General features: G+C 41.8%; 1 protein-coding gene across 1 annotated transcript in view; it reads left to right on the forward strand.

The window, feature by feature from the left end:
* The window catches only part of LOC124621816 (probable E3 ubiquitin-protein ligase HERC1), a 766,600-nt gene that overhangs the window by 239,352 nt on the left and 503,755 nt on the right, over positions 1-23,493 (forward strand). The window contains exons 21-22 of the mRNA XM_047147255.1: positions 11,800-11,956; positions 12,063-12,155. Coding sequence (XP_047003211.1) covers positions 11,800-11,956; positions 12,063-12,155 — 250 coding nt within the window. The remainder of the gene's footprint in view (positions 1-11,799; positions 11,957-12,062; positions 12,156-23,493) is intronic.

Here is a 23,493-nt window from a genome sequence, read left to right on the forward strand (position 1 = left end):
CGTTTCTGAAAGTATTTGTATGGAGTGTAGCCATGTATGGAAGTGGAACATGGACGATAAATAGTTTGGACAAGAAAAGAATAGAAGCTTTTGAAATGTGGTGCTACAGAAGAATGCTGAAGATTAGATGGGTAGATCACATAACTAATGAGGAGGTATTGAATAGAATTGGGGAGAAGAGGAGTTTGTGGCACAACTGGACTAGAAGAAGGGATTGGTTGGTAGGACATGTTCTGAGGCATCCTGGGATCACCAATTTAGTATTGGAGGGCAGCGTGGAGGGTAATGCACCAAGCAGATTCAGAAAGTTGTAGGCTGCAGTAGATACTGAGAGATGAAGAGGCTTGCACAGGATAGAGTAGCATGGAGAGCTGCATCAAACCAGTCTCAGGACTGAAGACCACAACAACAACAACAACAACAACAACAATCTACATGAAAAGCTATAAAATGAACAACCTGTTATAAAATGGCAACAGGTCTCTAAATGAGCAGTAAATCAACTCAAATCAAAATCAAATCCCCCATGGCTATTGAAATTTTGTCTTCCATAACTATCTGAATAATTGCTTTTATCTCATAATACATTTCTTCAATCTCTCCATCATCTGTGGAGCTAATTGGCATATAAACTTGTACTACTGTGGTAGGCATGGGCTTTGTGTCTATCTATTCTGCAATAATGCATTTGCTCTGCTTTTCATAGTAACTTATCCATGTTCCAATTATTTTATTCATTATTAAACGTACTTCTGCATTATCTCTATTTGATTTTGTATTTATAACCCTGTATTTACCTCAACCAGAAGTCATGTTCCTCCTGCCACCGAATTTCAGTAAGTCCCACTGTATCTAACTATAATGTATCCATTTCCCTTTTTAAATTTTCTAACCTACCTGCCTGATTAAGAGATCTGACATTCCACACTCTGATCCATAGAACGCCAGTTTTGTTTCTCCTGATAATAATATCCTCCTGAGTAGTTCCTGCCCGGAGATCCGAATGGGGAACTATTTTACCTCTGGTATATTTCATCCAAGAGGACGCCATCATCATTTAAACATACAGTAAAGCTGTGTGCCCTTGGGGAAAAATTGCGACCGTAGTTTCTCCTGTCTTTCATCCGTTTGGAGTACCAGCACAACAATGCTGGTTTGGTTGATGTTACAAGGCCACTTTAATCAACCATCTGGACTGTTGCCCCTACAACTACTGAAATGGCTGCTGCCCTCTTCAGGAATCACGCATTTCTCGACCTGCTCAACAGCTACCCCTTCTTTGTGGTTGCACCTACGATATGGCTGTCTGTATCACTGAGGCATGCGAGCCACCACACCAATGACAAGGTCCATGGTTCATGGGGTAAAACATTAAAACCACCAAAATATGAGCAAAAACATATATATAATCGACATGTCTGATTAAAAATCTTAATCCTCTCCAAGACATTGTATAAAATATAAGGAAATTAAATGTATGATACAATGTTTATACAATAATTTGTGAAATGTATTTCATCAGTTTTAAAAAAAAATCACAAATGTGTAACAGCAAGCAAAGACTCATCAAAAAATTGAAATTGGTCTCTGGGTACAAGGTAATTGAGCTACACTGTAGCGCCAGAGAAATTAAGTATAGGCATACATATTAAAATGACAGAGGTAAGTTAACAGGCAGAATACGCCACTGCAGTATGCAGCACCTAGATGAAACAAAAAGTATCTGGCACAGCTGTTGGATTGGTTACTGCTGCTACAATGGCAAGTTATCAAGATTTGAGTGAGTCTGAATGTGGTTCTATAGTTGGTGCACGGGCAGTGGGACACAGCATCTCCGAGGTAGTGATGAAGTGGGGATTTTCCTGTATGACCATTTCACAAGTGTACTGTGAATGTCAGGAATCCAGTAAAACATCAAATCTCCAACATAGCTGCAGCCAGGAAAAGATCCCGCAAGAATGGAATCTATGATAAATGAAGAGAATCATTCAACATGACAGAAATGCAACCCATTCGCAAATTTCAGCAGATTTCAATGCTGGGCCATCAACAAGTGTCAGCGTGCAAACCATTCAATGAAACATCATCGATATGGGCTTTCGGAGCCTTGATGACTGCAAGATACAAACCTTAACACCTCACCTGGACTGTTGATGACTGGAAACATGTTGGCTGGTGGGATGAGTCTCTTTTCAAATTGTGTTGAGCGGATGGACGTGAAGTGTATGAAGACAACCTTATGAATTCATGAACCCTGCATGTCAGCAGGGGACTGTTCAGGCTGGTGGAAGCTCTGTAATGGTGTGGGGCATGTGCAGTTGAAGTGATATGTATGACTCTGACAGGTGGCACATACGTAAGCATCCTGTCTGATCATCTGCAGCCATTCGTGTCCATTGTGCATTCTGATGGACTTTGGCAATTCCAGCAGGACAATGCGACACCCTACATGCCCAGAATTGCTACAGAGTAATTTCAGGAACACTCTTGTGAGTTTAAACACTTCCACTACCCACCAAACACCCCAGACATAAACATTATTGATTATATCTGGGATGCCTTCAATGTGCTGTTGAGAAGAGATTTCCATCCCCTTGTACTCTTACAGATTTATGAGCCGCCCTGCAGGATTCATGGTGTCAGTTCCCTCCAGCATACTTCAGACATCAGTTGAGTCCATGCCATGTCGTGTTGCGGCACTTCTACTTTCTCACGGGGCCCCTACACAGTATTAGGCAGCTGTACCAATTTCTTTGGTTCTTCAGTTTAGTCAGTACAGTGAAAGGCATTGTAATACAGCATGTGGAGGTCTGTGTTTTCTTATGTAGCCAATGAGCACAGTGACCTCTTAATGTATTGCTAGTAAACTTTTTCTTGTTCATTGCACTGAGTAGTCGAAGTGGAGCATTCTGCAATATTGCCTCCATGCACCGTTAACACTTCTTGCTGTAGTGAAAACATAGCAGATTTCATGAAAGTGTGTATATACAAACAAGTTTTCCTTCACATGTGGTACTTATGTGTACCAATGAATATGAAACAAAGTTAAGCCTGCTGTGATTTCAGCATTCTGTTACATTTATAACAGCTTGTCTGCTGTCACGATGCATTAAACACCATTGAGGACTGCAACAGAGACGAACAACCCATCACACAACTGTTCACTGAACACATCCTGTTAATTGTGGTGCCACACATAGCAAATGGAGTAGCCTATATTGGCTGCAGTCAGTAGAGGCATGATATGTTCTGGATTCTGCCGACAGGCTCTGAGCAGAACTACTGTAACTAAATTGGGCTGCTCACAAGCCACATGTTACACCAGTAAATGCCAAACGGCGCCTCACTTGGTGTAAGGAGCGTAAACATTGGACGACTGAACAGTGGAAAAACGTTGGGTGGAGTGACGAATCATGGTACACAATGTGGCGATCCGATAGCAGGGTGTGGGTATGGCAAATGCCCAGTGAACATCATCTGCCAGTGTGTGTAGTGCCAATAGTAAAATTCAGAGTCGGTGGTGTTACAGTGTGGTCGTGTTTTTCAGGGAGGGGGCTTGCAACCCTTGCTGGTTTGCATGGCACTGTCACAGCACAGGCCTACATTGATGTTTTAACCACCTTCTTGCTTCCCACTGTTGAAGAGCAATTCAGGGATGGCAATTGCATCTTTCAACACGATCAAGCACCTGTTCATAGTGCATGGCCTGTGGTGGAGTGGTTACATGACAATAACATCCCTGTGATGGATTGGCCTGCACAAAGTTCTGACCTGAATCGTATAGAATACCTTTGGGATGTTTTGTAACGCTGACTTCATGCCAGGCCTCACTGACTGACATCGATACCTGTTCTCAGTGCAGCACTCCATGAAGAATGGGCTGCCATTCCCCAAGAAACTTTCCAGCACCTGGTTGCATGTATGCCTGTGAGAGTGCAAGCTGTCATCAAGACTAAGGATGGGCCAACACCATATTGAATTCCGGCGTTAGCGATGGAGGGCACTATGAAATTGTAAGTCATTTTCAGCCTGGTGTGTGGATACTTTTTATCACACAGTGCATATAAGTATATAAATTATACATAAGTGGAAGCCGTGCTCAGTCCTTTTGCTATACACCGATCATATCAGCTGTACTTTGGAACAAACTGTCAAGTAAGCTTGCTGTTTATCACTCTATATGCTAGAAGCCACCTTATTAGCATGACTTCACCATGCTAAATAGGTATTGTCTGCAGGTGGAAAACAAACATATGATGTGATGTAATCTGGCAGTTTCCACTGTGTTTCACAATTTTCAGTTTATTTCACCATGTATGCTGTAAATTTTTGCTGTTTTTGAGGTGAAATCAAAATGAAAGAACCCTTGAAACTGCATATTTTAAGGTATAATTTGTGGCAGTAGTGTGTTGGGAAAAGGCTTAATTACCTCTTGCATCATTAGCGGAAGTTAGTGTTTTCAGTTACATACATAAAATTTTTGAAATTTATTTCTTGTTTGTTTATGGATTTGAGATTCGGTTGTGAGAGTTGATGTTATGAGTGCCAGTAAAAATTGTGCCTAGGAGGAGAAGAATTAAATTCTCGCACCAACTTTGATTTGTAGGATCTGTGCCAGTTTATGCTATATAATCCAGTACTTTAGGATTTTCAAATGTTTCATAAGCTAAGGTCTGCGAACTTATTATTTTTATTAGTGTAGTGTGGTCACTGCACCAGCTGTTGGGTGATGTAACAAGTCACCAGACAAATAAGAGCTTGTTAGCCAAAAATGGCTGAAGCTTCCTTGATCCTGATCGAGCATATTCTTTGAGGCGCAGCGTATGAATTTAAAAGCTTAATGATTGATACTGTTGCTGAATACAGTACATCAGAAATATAAGCAAAAAGATGAGACTGAGTTATAAGTGGCACAAGAAAAGGTGGCAGCTGGGCCCCTTCATCACATATTGGCTCAGTCCAGAACATTTCACATCAACTGTACTGTTTTTCCATTGGTGCCGTTGTATCATAACTGTGCGGTGAAGCTAAACATTGCAAATTGTATTGGCAAACCCAATCATGGATTACATCAGCATTTCCTCTCTCACATCTCCCCTCTCTACAATGGCCTAAAATATTCCCTTCAGTCTGCCACCATCCATGGTGCAAACCAACTTGACTTTTATGCCTCTTATAGCTTGTTCAGTCACATCAAATGTCAATAGGAAGAAAAGGGGATGAAGTCAAGTGAGACATTGAGTAAGAATGTAGAATTAAAGTAAATGTTACTAGGAAGAAACGTAAAATCAGTGAATTTGTAGCATTGATCTTATGGTTTTTTTTTAAGGGCCACGAATTTATGGTGTAGAACCATGAAAAATATAAACTCGGAGAATGTAAAATTGAAATTCCACTGTAATGTTTTCCAATTCTAATCACAACTGTTGTCAGATGCTGATTCTGTTGTGTAATTTGATATAAGTCCCTATTTGTAATTCTAATTCAAATTTCTTTCTACGTCCCTGGTGAGTATGTTACTTCCTAGTTTTCTTTCCGTGTATCTTAAAAGTCTGCAGTCACATGTAATTTTAAAGTAGTCGTGGTCCATCACATCTTACAACATTTCTTTATTATTTCATAAAATACGTGTAGCATTTTCATTTTTAGTTCTATTTGGCCCCTTCCAAGTCTATTTTAATTTTGTTCTCTTGTGGAAGATTTTTTAAAAATTGAAGATGATGTTCTCAGCAAATTCTTAGCATATGACATCTGTAATTTTGGTACAGTATCTGGAGTTTCATACTGAAGAATCACTCTTTAGTTTTTACCCCTGTTTCATATTAAAACTGCTCATTATTGTATTGTAATGTGATTTGCCCTTGTAGGTAGTCAGTGTAGATAGAATCCAAAAGTGAAGAGGAAGGTTGTCATTTCTGAACCTTGCAATAAGCAGCCACCTTGAACCCCTTGGGCCATTGTTTATAGAATTATTAACAGGACTTTAGTATGACCATGAGTGTTTTTGTTAGTCATAGGAAAATTGTGGCCAGGGGACTTTCAGTATAAGACAGTGTCTGAATATCTACCATGGTAGTCATTTTGCCAGTCATGACAATACCAGGACAACAGATCTGATGTTTGATATGCCTAGTTAAGACTCATTAACACTGAAAAAGTGAGTGGCAGACTCTCTACTTGTTATGTCTGTCCAGCTTCAGGAGGTGAGCCATGTGTAATGTTGATACTCGTAGAGAAGTTATGGTTATGGAAGCCTCTTCTCCAGGATGATGATGGAGGCCATGATGGTGGTAATGATGATGATGATGATGATGATGATGATGATAATGATGATGACGAGCCTCTTCCTTCTCTAGGTGCTAAGAAACTGTGAAGTTTTTGTTATGCTAAGAAACTGTGGAAGTTTTTGTTCTTGGGAGACGAGGGTGTTTCAGTGTGATGTTTCAATGTTTGAAATACACATTCAACTTCTCTATTATACCAAAAGTGAAAACTGGGCAGTGAAGCTTCCTGGTGTTCCAACATTTTTTCTTATCGGAGTGGCATCTCAGAGATGTTTCTTATGGCTCTTTCCATTTGGTTTGTGGCCTCTAAGATTTGTACTAGGATTAGTAGCTCTTCTCAACAAGGATTCAAAATATTTCGTGTCTGGACTTGGAAAGCCTCATGTGTTGGATACTGATTATTGTGTCTTGGATCACCGTATTGGTGTAAGGTATTCTGTTTTTGAGCACTTAAATTAGCACCTCTTGGTCAATGCCTCTAGCTCAGTGATCCAGTGTACATAGCATTGCTGAAATTTCTTAGGGCTTAAAGGTTACTGTGGTGGGTACAAAATAGGCATTAATTTCAGAACATTCAACAACTTTTGTTGAAGGACCTGTGAATACCATCACATGCAGGAAAATTGCAAAATTTTGGTTTTGTCTTTTTGTTGTAAATATACAGAACATCCTTAGCCACTACAACCTGCCCGGACAGCTAGGTATGTTAAAGAGCTGCTTGCAGAATGGGGAGTTGTGCTGGCCCCAGACTGAATCCGCCCAGCGAACTGACGCTGAACATCCTTGTGCTGGCCATCCAGGATGTGGTTTTTAGGTGGTTTCCACATCCCACTAGATGATTACTGGGCTGGTACCCCAGTCCTACCTCAGTTACACAATTCACAAACATTCAGAAAATGTTTGCTCAGTTTCACATGAATACTTTCATGTGAATAACACTAGCCTACACACAGACAGCTGGGGTACACATATTCCTTCTGGGCTTAACAGGGTGGTTGCAGGAAGGGCATCCAGCCACCCTTTAAATTAACCATACCAAATCTGTTAGTAACCGTGCCAAACCTGAACCAGTGCAGGACAAGGGTAAAAGAAAAAAATGATCCTCAGTCACTAGACAGTCTTAATGAGTGTGACAGAAAAACATGAGGCAAGTCAGCAATAAGTCCATACAGAAAAGTGCTGTTTATGAAGCTACAGCACTTAACAGTGTGGCATATCAATGGTGGAGTCATATCTAGTCACCTTGACAACATAAAACAGTTAATGATGTTTTCACAAGGTGAGATGTCGCTTCGATATGGCCTGAGAAGGCAACTTGTGGTTGTAGGAGTAAGTGCAAAGAGCACTACTTTCAATTAGGAAAAACTGTCAAGATCGCAGATATCTCATTTATTAGACTGATGGGTTTCAGCATGTTTAAACAGCCATTTTCAGATTATGAGCACCATTCGGCTGGAGCTGACAGCATGGAGAGCAGCTGTGTGTGAGAATTTGAAGATGGCCATTTAAACATGCCAAAACTGCTTGTTCTAATGAATGAGATATTCTGCAGTCTTGACTGTCTTTTCTAATTGTTAATCAAGAACAAGTTACTGTTACCTCCTTACCATGTCGGTTAAAATTACGACAGCAGCATTTTACTGATATATCACTGTTTATATTACTGTACACAAAGAATGCTATAATTGACCTTGCTATTGCTTACACAAAAGGAGGAAGTGGTTATGAGAATCGTGGTATTATAGTACTCTAGCAGAAGCCATGTATTATATGGAGCTCGGTCCCGTCACACACTGATGAACCAAAACATTATGCCTACCACTCACTGTGAGACTGAATGCTGCCTGGTGGCATTTCTGTTGTGTAGCATGGTAAGGAAATTATATAAGTGTAGCAGAAATGAACAGGAACCTCACTCTGATGTCTATACAGATCACAAATGGGGAAATTCGCTAACTAAAGCAACTTTGACAGAGCAGAAATTGTTTTGGACCAGTGTCTGGAAATGAGCATTTCAGAAATGGTGAAGCTGGTTGATTATGCACTTACTACTGTCGTGAACATCATGGTAGGAAGAAAATGAAACCACAACCGAGCAATAAGGTACTGGTCATTCATGCCTCATCACAGAATGTGGATATTGGAGGCTAGCCTGCGCTGTAAAGTAGAACAAGCGGCGATCTGTGGCACATCTGATGACAGAGTACAATGCTGGTGCAGGTACAAGTGTTCCAGAGCACATAATTCCACGCACATTGTTGAATATTAAGGTACACTATAGATGAGTACTACTAGTTCCCATGTTGACTCGACACTATATCATCTGTTACAATTCAAGTGGGCATGGGATCACCAAGATTGGACAGTAGATCAATAGAAATATGTCACCTGTTTGGATGAACTGTGTTTCGTGCTACACTGGGTCAACGGTCATGCCTGAATACACTGTCACCCAGACAAACGGACACTGACAAGTGGGGGTAGTATTATGCTAAGGGGGACTTCACCTGGGCCTGAGACATGAGGTAGTAATTGAAGATATCAAGATAACTGTGGACTTCACAGACATTATTATGGACCACTTGGATCCTTTTGTCCTTGATGTCTTCCTCATTTGCGATGGCATCTTTCAGCAGGATAACAGCATTTCTCACAAGGACAGAATTGTGCTACAGTGGTTTGAGTAGTGTGATAGTGAACGCGTGTTGATGTCTTGGGCACCAAATTCATCTGATCTGAACCCGATGGAGCACATGTGGGTCACTGCAAGGTGCCATCTCTGCACCAATAAACCTTTGGCCCATTATTTACTGGCACTGTGCAATTTGTACATCAACATGCTTCATAACTCTGGATTCCTACCAAGGACTTGTCAAATCCATGCTTTGTAGAATTGCTGCTGCATTGCTTTCCACAAGTGAACCAGCATGCTGTTGAGCAGTTGGCATACTGTTTTGGCTCATCACTGTATGTGGAACCATTTGGTTCTATAACATGATCACCAAAAACTATTTTTCAACTAATTTAAGTATGGATGAAAGGTATTATCATGTAGTTTATCTAGCAGATTTCACGAGTAATGTAATTTTGGCAACTAAGCTATCTCAATTTGAATTTCTGTAGCTTACTCACTGAGAATAATTTATCAAGCTGATGGAAGTATTATTTATTTATTTCTTAATGAATCTGTAGACTGTTTTCATTGTATAGATGTGGTCAAGTTATATTCAGTTTCAACACACACAAACAATACAGACCTAGCAATATGTAAATTATTACTCTATGAAAAAAACCCTCTCAAAATTGTTAAGGCTTTCGTGACCACATGTTGACAAACTGCCTATTGGCTTCTGTCTCGGGTTCTTCGGCCGACGTTCATCTAATGATTTTACTGACGTTTCGCCAGCATAAGTGGCTGGAATTGTCAAAGCTTCATCCTGCATTGCCGGTGGTGAACTGGAGCCGAGCTTGCGGCCGCAGACTATATGTACCTGGTGCGCCAACGTCCGAGGGCTTCTCCGCGGTCACTTCCGGTGCGGTTCTCCTCTTGCTACCTGCGATGGTCGTTCGCTGCAGTACGGGAAGTCAGGATCTGTTTACCTTAAGGCTTTCCTCTTTCTTGTTGAAACTGTTTGCATATTTTTGTATTTCTACAGCTTTTCTGAACTTCCACAGACTAAAGTGCAGTACGATAAGTGGGGATGACTAGACCACAGTACATTGTTAATAGTGTGTCTGTGTTTACTGTGCTAGATATCTTCCTCATTAAGAATATGTTATTGCTTACTTTTGAGCATACTTTGTTGATGTGGTCCTCCCACATCAAAAGCTTATCAATGACGGCACCCAAGAATTTGTAACTCGTTATGTCTTTGATAACTGCATTACCCAGTTAAAGGGAAATATTTTCACTCTCTGCAGTTTTATTCACTTGTACTTGCGTGTATGTTGACTTATCCTCATTTACAAACATGTTGTTTTCACTGCAATATTTGTAAGCGTCACTCATATTTGTAGAAGCACTTGATCCCAGCTATTTTACCAAGTCACTTTTTACTTTGAGTAGAGTGTCATGTGCAAACATTACCACATTGTTACCTACTGCTGACATCATATCATTTACATACAGAATGAAAAGATGGGGGCCCAAAACTGATCCCTAAGGTACATCAAACTTAACTGCCAGAAAATTAGCGTGTACGTTTACAATAGTGCCACTCATTTTATGTTTTACTTCTACTCTCTGTTTTCCACAAATGATTTGATGATGTCAGCTGCCTTACCCCTGATACCATAATAGTTGAGCTTGTGAATTAGTTTGCAGTGACACACACAGTCAAATGCCTTTGAGAGGTCAAGGAAAATATCACAGACTTTTGTTTGTTGATCTAATGCTCCAATAACGTCGGCTTCAATGTTAGTTGTGGCTGTGGTGGTAGATCTGAATTTTCTAAAACTGTGCTGTGCCTCATTTAGTATGTTATTCTTCTCTATAAAATTTAATATTCTGTCTTTCAAGACTGTTTCTAAGTCAGTCAGAGGTTTCACTAACCGTGGAGAACAGTACTTTGCTGCAGAGATAGGTGTCCCATCAAGATTTTTCATATTTTTGTAGGGTTTAGAGTGTGAGCTAAATCAGTTCATTTGGACAGCAAAATTATAGGATATTATTAACCTATCAGCAACAGTGCTTTCTCTGCTCTCTGCATTACTTATTATTAATAATGTGTTCACAAATATTTTACAATACTGTACAACACACAAAAAATCTACTCACCATGTAGTAACACATATAAAGGTATTAAAGTTTGCAAGATTTCGGAGCCAGTGGCTCCCTCTAGTGGCAGAAGGGTCGAAGGGGAAGGAAGAGTGGTGAAGGAAAAGGATTGGCGAGGTTTAGGAGAAGGAAAGACTTTCCTTCTCATCCTGCCCTGCAGGTCTCCCCTGACCCAGGATTCTGTGCACTTTTCTGAACGTTTCTCTTTTTCCTAAAGCTCACCAGTCCTTTTCCTTCAGCCCTCTTCCTTCCTCTTCAACCCTTATGCCAGAAGAAAGAGGCACTATCTCTGGAAGCTTGCAAACTTTAATACCTTTATATTTGTGTTCTCCTGCTGCCATGTGGTGAGTAGATTTTTTATTTATCCCAGTTACATTATATTTTTAAAAAATTGATTATTTTCATCATGTACAACACGTATTTGTTATTTTCAGTTTAATTTGTTAGTCTTAATAAACATATATGTTGTGACTCGCCGATCATCCAAAGCGCCGCAGCGCAATTACGCGCGTCCTCTACGTGCGGCGCTGTCTGCCAGCCATGCAGCAGCTGCGCCACCTAAGCGGCCGGCCGAGCAGCGCCCGCTAGACTGGGACTCAGTGCTCATTCGAATGCTAACGTGTACACATGTCTTGCTTGTCAACTTACTCTGTGACTTATATGTGTTGTGTCGTTCTGAAATATATGTGTTAAACTTGACGTTATAACAGTATATACATTTCGTCATTTCACTTTCAGCTCTCGTCAAACTTTGTGCAAGTCATTGCTTCACTTTATCTGTGGTGAACCAGCAGAGCGTCAGTTACTGGCAAATTGTACTGACCAAGATTCAGGATGGGGAAGTGAACCTGATCAGTTACTGCTTGCCATGCAACATCAGGATGAAAGAGCAGAGGTACCTAACAAATTGTGATTTCATTATAAATAAGAATTGTGATGTAATAATAAGTTATACTAAGTTAAAAGTTAATAGTTGATTAAATTTCTTTCCTTTGTTTCAGTTAAGGCTATCAGCACTGAGCAAAGTGATGGATATTCTAATTGTAAATGAAGGAAAGGAGGGTGGTGATGATTTTTCATTCTTCCTGAGTTATGTAAGTATAAACTGTAAAGTATATGTATCCTCAGCATGAAGGCTGATTTGAACACCACAGTGGTTTTCTAGGAACAAACCTATTGGAAACATTATTTCCTTCTCTTACCTTCCCCTGACCTCTTGTACATGGCCTATCCAACCAGCCGTAGGGGAACATAAAATGCAATATAGATTCTGAACCTAGGAGCAATTTGGTCATTATTCACAATAACAAATAATTGCCAAAGAAGATAGAAGTGATAATTGGCAGGTAAAATGCTATGAACAACCAAGCACTTAACCCCTGACCTTTGTATCTGTAGTCCTAGATTTGCCTACTTATGAGAGGTCCCCAGTGAATTGTGCCACAAAACTTTGTGAGTTGTCTGAATAGATCGGATTCAAATTGCTGTCCTCTGTCTGTTGTCATGTATATCTGACAGCTAAAACATGCCACACAATATGACATGAAAGTGAAAGTCAGAGCTTCTGCTGTAATTTTGTCAACTGATGCAGCTTCTGGCCAGCAGGTGTAATGCTCTATCATTGTAAGTATGTAACATTGGCCATCAGACGATAGCGGTAAGCCAACAACATTGATATGGATGTGATTGAAACGGGCCATCTTTCTGTATAGGTGGCCACACATAGCAGTTCGTCACTAGGCAGGTTGTTGATCAAATACCAGGGTGGCACAAGTCATGTAGCATATAGAAGACATCCCTTCTTAAGGTAATTGGTAGGAATGGCCATTGTTTCAATGTGGTCATGTCACAGTACAGCTTGACATCCCTCCCTGGAATTTCAATAAGTTGCAGATCCAACACCCATGTTCTGCTGGTAACAATCCATGTAGGGCTTGATCTAATTGTTGAGCAGCAGCAAGCTTGACATAATCAGTCATGCTAGTAATGCTTCATACCTGAGACAAACAATCGGCCACCACACTGTCGATCCCAGAGATGTGCCAGAAGTCTGTGCTGAATTGTGAGATGAACATTAGCTGATTGTCTCGCCTAGGTGAACAGTTTGTATTTTTCTGGTGAAAGGCGTAAGTTAGCGGTTTGTGATTGGTGTAGATAACAAAGTCTGTAGCTTTCAGTTGAGGTCTGAACTATTTGACGAACTCATAAACAGCCAAAAGTTCTCTGTTGTAGGCACTCTACAGCTTTTGAGTGGGTGCTGGTTTGCGCGAAAAAAAAAAAAAAAAACGTGAGTGTTTGCCATGTGTCACTACATCATTGTTGCAACGTTGTGCCAATTGCCATATGGCTAGCATCAACCACTAGTGCCAAACGTGCAGTAGTGCAGCATCTTCAATGCTATTTTTGGCCACTTCAAACACCACACACATGGTATCAGTCCACGTTATACTTGCGTTACCATTTTCTTTGGACCAGTGAGTGCTGCAATTAACAGTTTCTTGTAACTTGGCAGAGTGCTGTAAGTGACAGTGATAAAAATTAAACATACCGAGGAATCAACGCAATTCCTAGGCCGTATTTGGGTGTGAAATTCATAAGATTGCTTCCACCTTGTCTGGCAGTAGTAGCGATCCCGCTGCTATCCTGTGTCTTAGGAAATCCACTTGGGGCTGGCCAAACACACTTTTGGTGGTACTCAGGATGGTGTCATAGTGTTACAACCTCCTAAACACTTCCATTAAATACTGCTAATGTTGCTCTGCCGATGAAGAAAAAACTAAAATATCGTCCAGGTAAGCAAAAGCAAAAGTTAGGCCCTGTAGCACAAAGTCCATTGACAAGTGTTGCCATGTTTGAGCAGCATTCCTGAGTCCAGAAGTCATAAATTTGCTCTCAAACAGGCCAAAAGGTGTGATTATTGCTGTCTTGGGAATGTCTTGTTCAGCTACAGTGGTCTGTGTACACTTTTGCACAGTCCAGGATGATAAAAATAGCTGCACCACTCAATGCATAGTTACAGTCACATAACAATGGCACTGAGTATCTGTCCACTATTGTTCTGGCATTCAGGGCTCTATAGTCACCACAAGTCTGCCATGCTTCACCCTTTCTTGGGACCAAATGTAGTGGTGAGAACCAGGGGCTGTTGGAAGGCCACATTATACCTTCACGAATCGTACTGTCGATCTCTGCTTTCACAATTTTAAGACGATCTGGAGGCAAACTTCATGGTCTGCAAGATATGGGTGGTCTGCAAGATATGGGTGGTCTGCAAGATATGGGTGGTCTGCAAGATATGGGTGGTCTGCAAGATATGGGTGGTCTGCAAGATATGGGTGGTCTGCAAGATATGGGTGGTCTGCAAGATATGGGTGGTCTGCAAGATATGGGTGGTCTGCAAGATATGGGTGGTCTGCAAGATATGGGTGGTCTGCAAGATATGGGTGGTCTGCAAGATATGGGTGGTCTGCAAGATATGGGTGGTCTGCAAGATATGGGTGGTCTGCAAGATATGGGTGGTCTGCAAGATTTGGGTGGTCTGCAAGATTTGGGTGGTCTGCAAGATTTGGGTGGTCTGCAAGATATGGGTGGTCTGCAAGATATGGGAGGACCGTAGATCATCTCTATGTAGTGGACAGTGTCATGCGTTACCTCCTTAGACACTCCAGGGGGTCACGTCAGAGCTGGAAATCCATTCAGCAACTCCACGTAGTCAATGTCTGCCACCTGTATTACTTTGGTAGTATGAACGGCTACATTCCACCAAAATCCGGACGCTGTTAAGGCTATGATGCTGTCAACTAGTCATGAGTACTTCATGTCCGGCAGTAGATTGTAATGGACAAGGAAGTCTGCTCCAATGATAGGTTTGGCGATGTCTGCCACGGTAAATCCCAAGTGAAGTTTCATCGTAATCCCAGGTCTAGATTCAAGCGCAGGGTGCCATACATTGTTATGAACGAGTTGCTTGCAGCAGTGGGTGGTCACTTCATGTGCGACATAGTCCATGGGTAAATGGACAAATTGCACCCATTGTCTATTAAATATTTCCAGCCGGACTGCTGATCACTAACAAAGAGGCACGGAGACACTGATTGACAATCAGAGGAGGCGCCTACTTCTGACCTCTGTTCAGTTGCAGAAGAGATTGTCGATGACCTGCTGTGTGAGCATCGGCAGTATCGATTCCAGCTTCTGTCATTGCTCGGGTCATGTCGAGATAACAGTTCACTGATCTGCTGGGTCAATAGATCTACCTCAGGTGCCAGGAAGCTGTAATCTGCATGTGAAACAGTTGATATTGTGCTAGCATACTACGCAGTGACTACGCTGGCAGAAGTACTACGCAGTGACTGTGGTGACAGAAGCCAGTGTCAATGTGTCCTGGATTTTATTGGCCAACTGCGCTAAATGCCCGAGTATGTGTCAGACTCTAACCCTATATTTGCTTTGACAGATGGTGGCAAACAACTGCTCCATATTGTGTGCAGTAAGCTGTCCGGAATGATTCCCATGTTTGGTTTGCTTCTTATGTGCCACAAGTATTGTGAAGGCTTTCTGTCTCTGTTATCTCCCTGAGTGAGAACTGGACAGATTCACACTTCCTGCAGTGCTAATATTTGCCGGATCAATTCTGCTGTAAGTCATTCATAGGAGTTAGCCTCTGGTGGCGAGGTAATTATATCTTGCTCTTCCGTGGCATACTGGTAATCTAATTGGCTTACTACCAGCGCAAACTTGGTAGTGCCTGCCAAAATTCCAGAATAAAAAAAGCTGGCCTCCACCTGTGCAAACCACAAAGCTGCATTGTGTGGCCAGAAAGGTGGTAGTCTTACTCCCAATCGTGACACAGTGGGGTTCACATAAGTCATTTTGCAAATCTCTCCTGTAAATGGTCATTAATCCATTGATACTACGCAGAGCCACGTGTGAAAGCACCCACGTGATTTACCAACTAACCTGCCTACACTGTGAAGCTTTCTATGTGAGAATGACCAGCAACAAACTATCCATTCACATGAATGGACACAGGCAGACAGTGTTTGTTGGTAATGAGGATCACCCTGTGGCTAAACATGCCTTGGTGCACGGCCAGCGCATCTTGGCACAGTGTTACACCGCCCGGGTTATCTGCATACTTCCCACCAACACCAACCTATCCGAACTCCGGAGATGGGAACTTGCTCTTCAATATATCCTCTCTTCCCGTTACCCACCAGGCCTCAATCTCCGCTAATTTCAAGTTGCCGCCACTCATACCTCACCTGTCATTCAACATCATCTTTGCCTCTGCCTTTACAAATGTCTGCTAGTGTCTGTGTATGTGCGGATGGATATGTCTGTGTGTGCGAGTGTATACCCGTCCTTTTTTCCCCCTGAGGTAAGTCTTTCCGCTCCCAGGATTGGAATGACACCTTACCCTCTCCCTTAAAACCCAAATCCTTTCGTCTTTCCCTCTCCTTCCCTCTTTCCTGACGAAGCAAACCGTTGGTTGCGAATGCTAGAATTTTGTGTGTATGTTTGTGTTTGTTTGTGTGTCTATCGACCTGCCAATCGTGACACAGTGGGGTTCACATAAGTCATTTTGCAAATCTCTCCTGTAAATGGTCATTAATCCATTGATACTACGCAGGTATATCATGTTGGGATCACCACTTTGTTGTTGCAAGCTGGGAATACTGTTGTTCCATCATTAGAACCTGAGTGTACTTAATTGACAGAACCACATTACACAAAAACTCCTTCAAACTCCTTACGGGACATATCCTTCAAACTCCTTATGGGAGTGTAGGATATATTGTAGGGAAAGTTCCCACCTATGCAATTCAGAAAAGCTGGTGTTGGTGGGGAGGATCCATATGGCACAGGCTGTGAAGCAGTCATTGAGAAATGAAGGAAGTCATGTTCGCAGCATCGCAGCATGCTCAGTAACTGGTTGGTCCAATTTTTCTTGGCCACAGTTTGTCGATAGCCATTCATGTGGACCGACAGCTTGTTGCTAGTGATGCCCACATAGAATGCAGCAAAGTGGTTGCGCCTTAGCTTGTAGATTACATGATTGGTTTCACAGGTAGCCCTGCTTTTGATGGGGTAGGTGATGTTTGTGACCGGGCTGTAGTAGGTGGTGGTTGGAGGATGTATGGGACAGGTTTGGCATCTAGGTCTATTACAAAGGTATGAACCATGATATATGGGTTTGGGAGCAGGGGTTGTGTAGGGATGGATGAGTGTATTGTGTCATTTTGGTGGATGACAGAATACCTCTATGGGAGGTGTGAGAAGGATAGTGGGCAGGGTGTTTCTCATTTCAGGGCATGACGAGAGGTAGTCGAAACCCTGGCAGAGAATGTAATTCAGTTCCACCAGTCCTGGATGGTAGTGAGTTACAAGGGAATGCTCTTCTGTGGCCAGACAGTGGGACTTTGGGAGGTGGTGGGAGACCAGAAAGATAAGCCACAAGAGATTTGTTTTGTACCAGATTGGGAGGATAATTATTGTTTGTGAAGGCTTCAGTGAGACCCTCAGTATTTTTCAAGAGGGACCGCTCGTCATTGCAGATGTAACAACCACGAGTGGCTAGGATGTATGGAAGGGACTTCTTAGTATGGAATGGATGTCAGCTGTCGAAGTGGAGGTATTGCTGATGGTTAGTAGGTTTGATGTGGACAGAGGTAGTGATGTAGCCATCTTTGAGGTGGAGGTAAACGTCTAGGAATGTGGCTTGTTGGGTTGAGTAGGACCAGGTGAAGCAACTGGGTGAGAAGTTGCTGAGGTTCTGGAGGAGTGTGGATAGGGTGTCCTCCCCCTCGATGCAGATCGCAAAGATATCATCAGTGAATCTGAACCATATGAGGGGTTTAGGATTCTGGGTGTATGGGCAGGATTCCTCTAGATGGCTCATGAATAGGTTGGCATAGGATGGTGTCATGCGGGTGCCCACAGCTATATCTCGTATTTGTTTGTAGGTAGTGCCTCCAAAGGAGAAGTATTTGTGGGTTAGGACAAAGTTGGTCATGGTGACTAGGAAGGAGGTTGATGGTTTGGAACCCATCTGGCGTTGAAGGTAGTGTTAAATATCAGTAATGCCGTGGGTATTAGGGATGTTAGTGTAAAGGGAGGTGGGATCAATAGTGGCGAGCAGGGCACCCTATGTTAAAGGGACGGTGCTGTGGAGAGTTGGTAGAGGATATGGTTGGTATCTTTTATATAGGATGATAGGTTCCAGGTAATAGGTTAATGGTGTTGGTCTACGAGAGCAGAGAGTTTTTCAGTGGGGTCACAGTAACTGGCCACAGTGGGGTGTCCTGTGTGGTTTGGTTTATATATTTTAGGAAGCATGTAGAACGTAGGAGTGTGGAGAGTGGTAGGAGTGAGCAGAGAGGTGGACTCCAGGGATGGATTCTGGGATGGGCCTAAGGATTTGAGTAGTGACTGGAGGTCCTGCTGGTTTTCTGGAATGGGGTGACTGTGGCAAGGTTTGTAGGTGGAAGTATCTGACAGCTAGGAGAGTCCTTCTCCCAGGTAATCCTTGTGGTACAAAACAACAGTGATGGAGGCTTTGTCTGCAGGTAGGATTATAAGGTTGGGATCAGTTTTTAGATGGTATGCTACAGTTATTTGTGTGTGTGTGTGTGTGTGTGTGTGTGTGTGTGTGTGTGTGTGTGTGGTCTATTTTTGATGAAGGCCTTATGGGCTGAAAGCTTTATTTGTGACAGTCTTTTTGCTGTGCCTATCTGTGACTCAACATCTTTGCTATATGGTGAGTAGCAACTTTCCTTTTCATGATATTGTATTTTCTTTTGGTTTGTTGGAATGCATCTGAAACTTAAAACCTATGTGAGGGCTTTCTTGGCCAGAGTTTTATGTTGATCCCAGCTCCTCTGCCAGATACCAGCTGCTGTGTTTCATCTTTCAACTGAGTAAAGTTTGTGACCTGATCCCTTAATATCTTCAGAAAGAAAGCATTTTACATCTAAAGACAGAAATGGCAACAATTAATTTTATTTGTTGACACACAAATTTTAACTTCATGGGCCCTCATCTCAACAGAGAGGGCACTTGCAATATCATAATTACACTTGTGACTGCACCACAGATGAAGCAATATTCAAAGAGGGCACTAAACTCAAGAGACAGCACTCTTGCAGCAGTAACCCATGCGCATGCACCTCCATGCCAATTTGTACTATAAAGTTAGCAATGTCCACTATGAATGATCACTGTAAAACACTTACGTGAAGATAGCTGTATGATTGTAAGCCGTAATATCATTGCAAGATGTTGTAGTGTAATTGGGTAGATAAAAACCCTACTCCCTAAGCAATGGCACACACTCATAAGAAAAGAGGTTTTGCTTCTGCCAGTGGCTCCTTCTGGCAGAAGGGCTGAAGGGGAAGGAACAGGGGTGAAGGAAAAGGACTGAGAGGCTTAGGAAAAGGAGTGGAGTTTGGAAAAGTCACCCAAAACCTCATGTCAAAGGATGCGATGGGGAGGAAAGACTGATTATTGGGGACTGCACCAGATGAGTCTTGAAAGGATGAGAGCTTAAAGGTGGAAGACAGGGTTACTATGCAAGGAAGAGATTACTGCTAAAACATTGTGCATGAGATAATATGAGCGAAAAGCTAAGTGCATTGTATATGATAAAGGTGGGAGGGGGGGGGGGGGGGCGAAAAGTAGACAGGTCATAAAATGAAAGATGTAGAAAACTAAAATGTATCGAAGAAAGGAGTAGTCAGTGTGAAGATATGCTTAGATGGAAGAAACTAATGTAATTGGAGGCCAGGTGGGTGGCGAGAACCAAGGGCATGTTGTAGTGCAAGTTCCCATGTCCGGAGTTCTTAGTAACTGATGTCTGGGGGAAGAAACCAGGTGGCACATGTGGTGAAACAGGCACCAAGGTCATGACTATCATGAGTATTCTCTGCAAACAGGATATAGTGTGTTGCTTTTATAAATATTCTGCCCATGCATCCTAAATGATAACCTGGCCTTAATTTACATCAGTTTCTTCCATCTCATCATTTCTTCACAGTAACTACTCCTTTCTTAGCTCCATTTATTTTTCAGAACGAAAGACAACAACTCACTGAATACTTGAGTCATAAACAAAACTGAGGTCTTTTGTAGTTTTCAGATGAATCCTCCTTCAGATCTTTAAATTTCACATACCTTGCATAATTTGTTCCAGAGTCATACTCGTATTGCAAAACACTCTTTAAGTGAATCAATTTATCCCATATAAACTAATGTTAAATACGATAATGGGTTCCATGCAGATAAAGTACTAGAAGTTTTATCTGCCATTTATTAGAAGAAAAATTATACAAACAGTATTATGTATTTTGATAGACACACAAACAAACACAAACACACACACAAAATTCAAGCTTTCGCAACAAACTGTTGCCTCATCAGGAAAGAGGGAAGGAGAGGGGAAGACGAAAGGAAGTGGGTTTTAAGGGAGAGGGTAAGGAGTCATTCCAATCCCGGGAGCGGAAAGACTTACCTTAGGGGGAAAAAAGGACAGGTATACACTCGCACACACGCACATATCCATCCACACATACAGACACAAGCAGACATATTTAAATATGTCTGCTTGTGTCTGTATGTGTGGATGGATATGTGCGTGTGTGCGAGTGTATACCTGTCCTTTTTTCCCCCTAAGGTAAGTCTTTCCGCTCCCGGGATTGGAATGACTCCTTACCCTCTCCCTTAAAACCCACTTCCTTTCGTCTTCCCCTCTCCTTCCCTCTTTCCTGATGAGGCAACAGTTTCTTGCAAAAGCTTGAATTTTGTGTGTATGTTTGTGTTTGTTTGTGTGTCTATCGACCTGCCAGCGCTTTTGTTCGGTAAGTCACCTCATCTTTGTTTTTATATATAATTTTTCCCATGTGGAATGTTTCCTTCCATTACATTGGTATTATGTATTTTATTATTCATGATACACAACTAATTCTTTTTTACTAGGAAGCTTTGCATAGTCCTTTGTTTCTGTCGATACTTCAATACTTGGCAAAAATGATACACAGCATTATCGTCAAATAAATTTGTAGCACGCATGTCCACTGCTTTATTGGGGTGATGATTCTCAGTGTACAATGCAACCGATTCCCATGCTGTCATCATTTCTCTTATTGTGCGAGAAGATTGCTGCTTTGCTGTTACCACCTCCTCCTCCTCTGAAGAAGAAGAAGAAGAAGAAGAAGAACTCCTCTCCACAACTTACTGCTGTGAAACACACTGCAACTCTTAAAGCTCACTATTGTTCACTTCTTAGTTGTGATCTTTCACAAGCTCATCAGTATCATTATTATCCACTTCCAGTCCCATGCTCTTGGCCAGAGAGGCACTTTCGTTGACTAAAGACTGCACAGGTACTGCCTCAGAGTAACATTCAACAACGTACTCCAGTCAAAGCTTCTTTCAAGCAGATGTGAGAGTTTTAGCAGTAACCCCTTCCCATGCCATTTCAGTCATCTTGATGCAGGCAATGATGTTGAAGTAATATTTCCAAAACTCTCTGAGAGTGAGATTAGTAGCTTCAGTAAACTCAAAGCAATGCTCAAAGATTGCTTTAGGATAGAACTTCTTAAAGTTGGAAATAATCTGCTTTTCTGTAGGCTGTAGTAATGAATTGGTGTTGGTAGGGAGAAATTGGATCTCGATGAATTGAAATTCTTCAAGGAGATGGTCTTGTAGGCCTGGAGAATGGGCAGGAGTGTTGTCCATAACAAGCAAAAATGGAATGGCATATTCGTCTCAAGAAAATATTTTTTCACCGAAGGACCAAACGCTTTGATGATCCAATCACAAAAAAAAAAAAAAAAAAAATATGTGTCGCCCAAGCCTTGTTGTTGGACTTCCGCATCACATTTAACCTGCTCTTCTGGACTGTACACTTCTTGAAGGCTCATGGAGTTTCTGAATGGTAAACAAACAGCCAGTTGATATTCAAATCACCGCCTGCATTGGCACAGAATAGCAGTGCGAGATGGTCTGTCATTACTTGTGACCCGGCAATGCATTCGCCTCTGCTGTTATAAAGGTACGCTTTGGCATGTGTTTCCACAATAGACCCATCTCATCACAATTAAAAACCTACTTCAGCAGATAACCCTCAAAATCTACAAGCATCTTGAAGTTGCTGATTAAGTTGTCAGCTGCCTTTGTGTAAGAGCTGGCTGCTTCACAGTGCTTCACACTGTGGATGCCAGTTTTTCTTTTTAACTTCTTGAACCACCTCCGGCTTCCCTTAGACTTCCTTCGGCCACTGATGACCCTGGTGTCTTCTTAACAAGGTTGCCGAGAATCATTCTTGCCTTCGCACAAATGATGTTCTTGTTAACAGTGTCACCTTGCAATTCCTTCCATTTATCCGTATAAAGTGACATCGTCCAGAATATGAAACCGTTGCTTAGGTACTCTTATCACTCCCTTTGAAGTGCCTGTTTCCTTAATCTTGTCCTTGTTCTTGCAGTTAGTGCAAATAGTTGATGTGACCGATTACATGGTCATGCTAAATAAGCAACACTCACAATGATTTTCAGTGATTTTATGTTTCATTTCTAAGATAATTTCCTTTCTCTTATGGTCATTTGCTTGCGGCTTTATCCTTGGAACATTTCTATGAAGGTTATTAAAATTTGCACACAAAGAAACACTGTGTGAACATAAGTTTAGAAAAAAATGTGTGATCACAAGCTACACTAAGATGGTAGCAGAAAGAGCGCTAAACCCAGACTGCAGTACGTACTAAAGACATTGTTCATACACTGCTGCTGACAATGAAAGCTCTTCATATTGTTGAACATTTCTCCCGCTGCACGCAAATGGCTCGTGACATCACACTAAATCATCGTCACTCATTATGCAAAACATTGCTCATTAAGCAAGTCTTTTTTTACAATTTGTTTTGTTTGCTACGCAAATTGTGCAGTGTGGGAGGTGTTTGTTAAGTGAGGTTCAACTGTACATCTGTACGGCTACATTCTCGTAGCTGACTACATTGTCTTCTGACCAACTTCATGTTACGTAGTAGTGTTATAAGACATATTAATTTTCTGTGTACATCAAATGGATTAATTAAAATTGAACAAAAACGAATCACAGTATATGGCTCAAGCTTCATGCACAAATCACAATTTTACTGAGAAATTTAAAAATTTCACGACATGAAGATTGTTCTGTAAAGCTCTGGACAAACTGCCAGATGTTACTAACAATCTGCCAGTGTATTGTGAGGCAGAGATGTGTCACCATCTACAGCTACATACTGATGAAAGTACTGTGAGCTCTCCTGTTTAAAATCTTGTACCCATTTGCTACTGTCCAGGCATTGCTAGAGCACATGTTGGTCTGTTGCAAGTCTGTGCACTGCTGTGGGTGCTCTCCATTGTTGCACAGTAAAATTGCAGGACCTGCCCTACT

Source organism: Schistocerca americana, chromosome 7 (genome assembly GCF_021461395.2).
Source record: "Schistocerca americana isolate TAMUIC-IGC-003095 chromosome 7, iqSchAmer2.1, whole genome shotgun sequence".
Taxonomy (NCBI): Eukaryota; Metazoa; Arthropoda; class Insecta; order Orthoptera; family Acrididae; genus Schistocerca; species Schistocerca americana.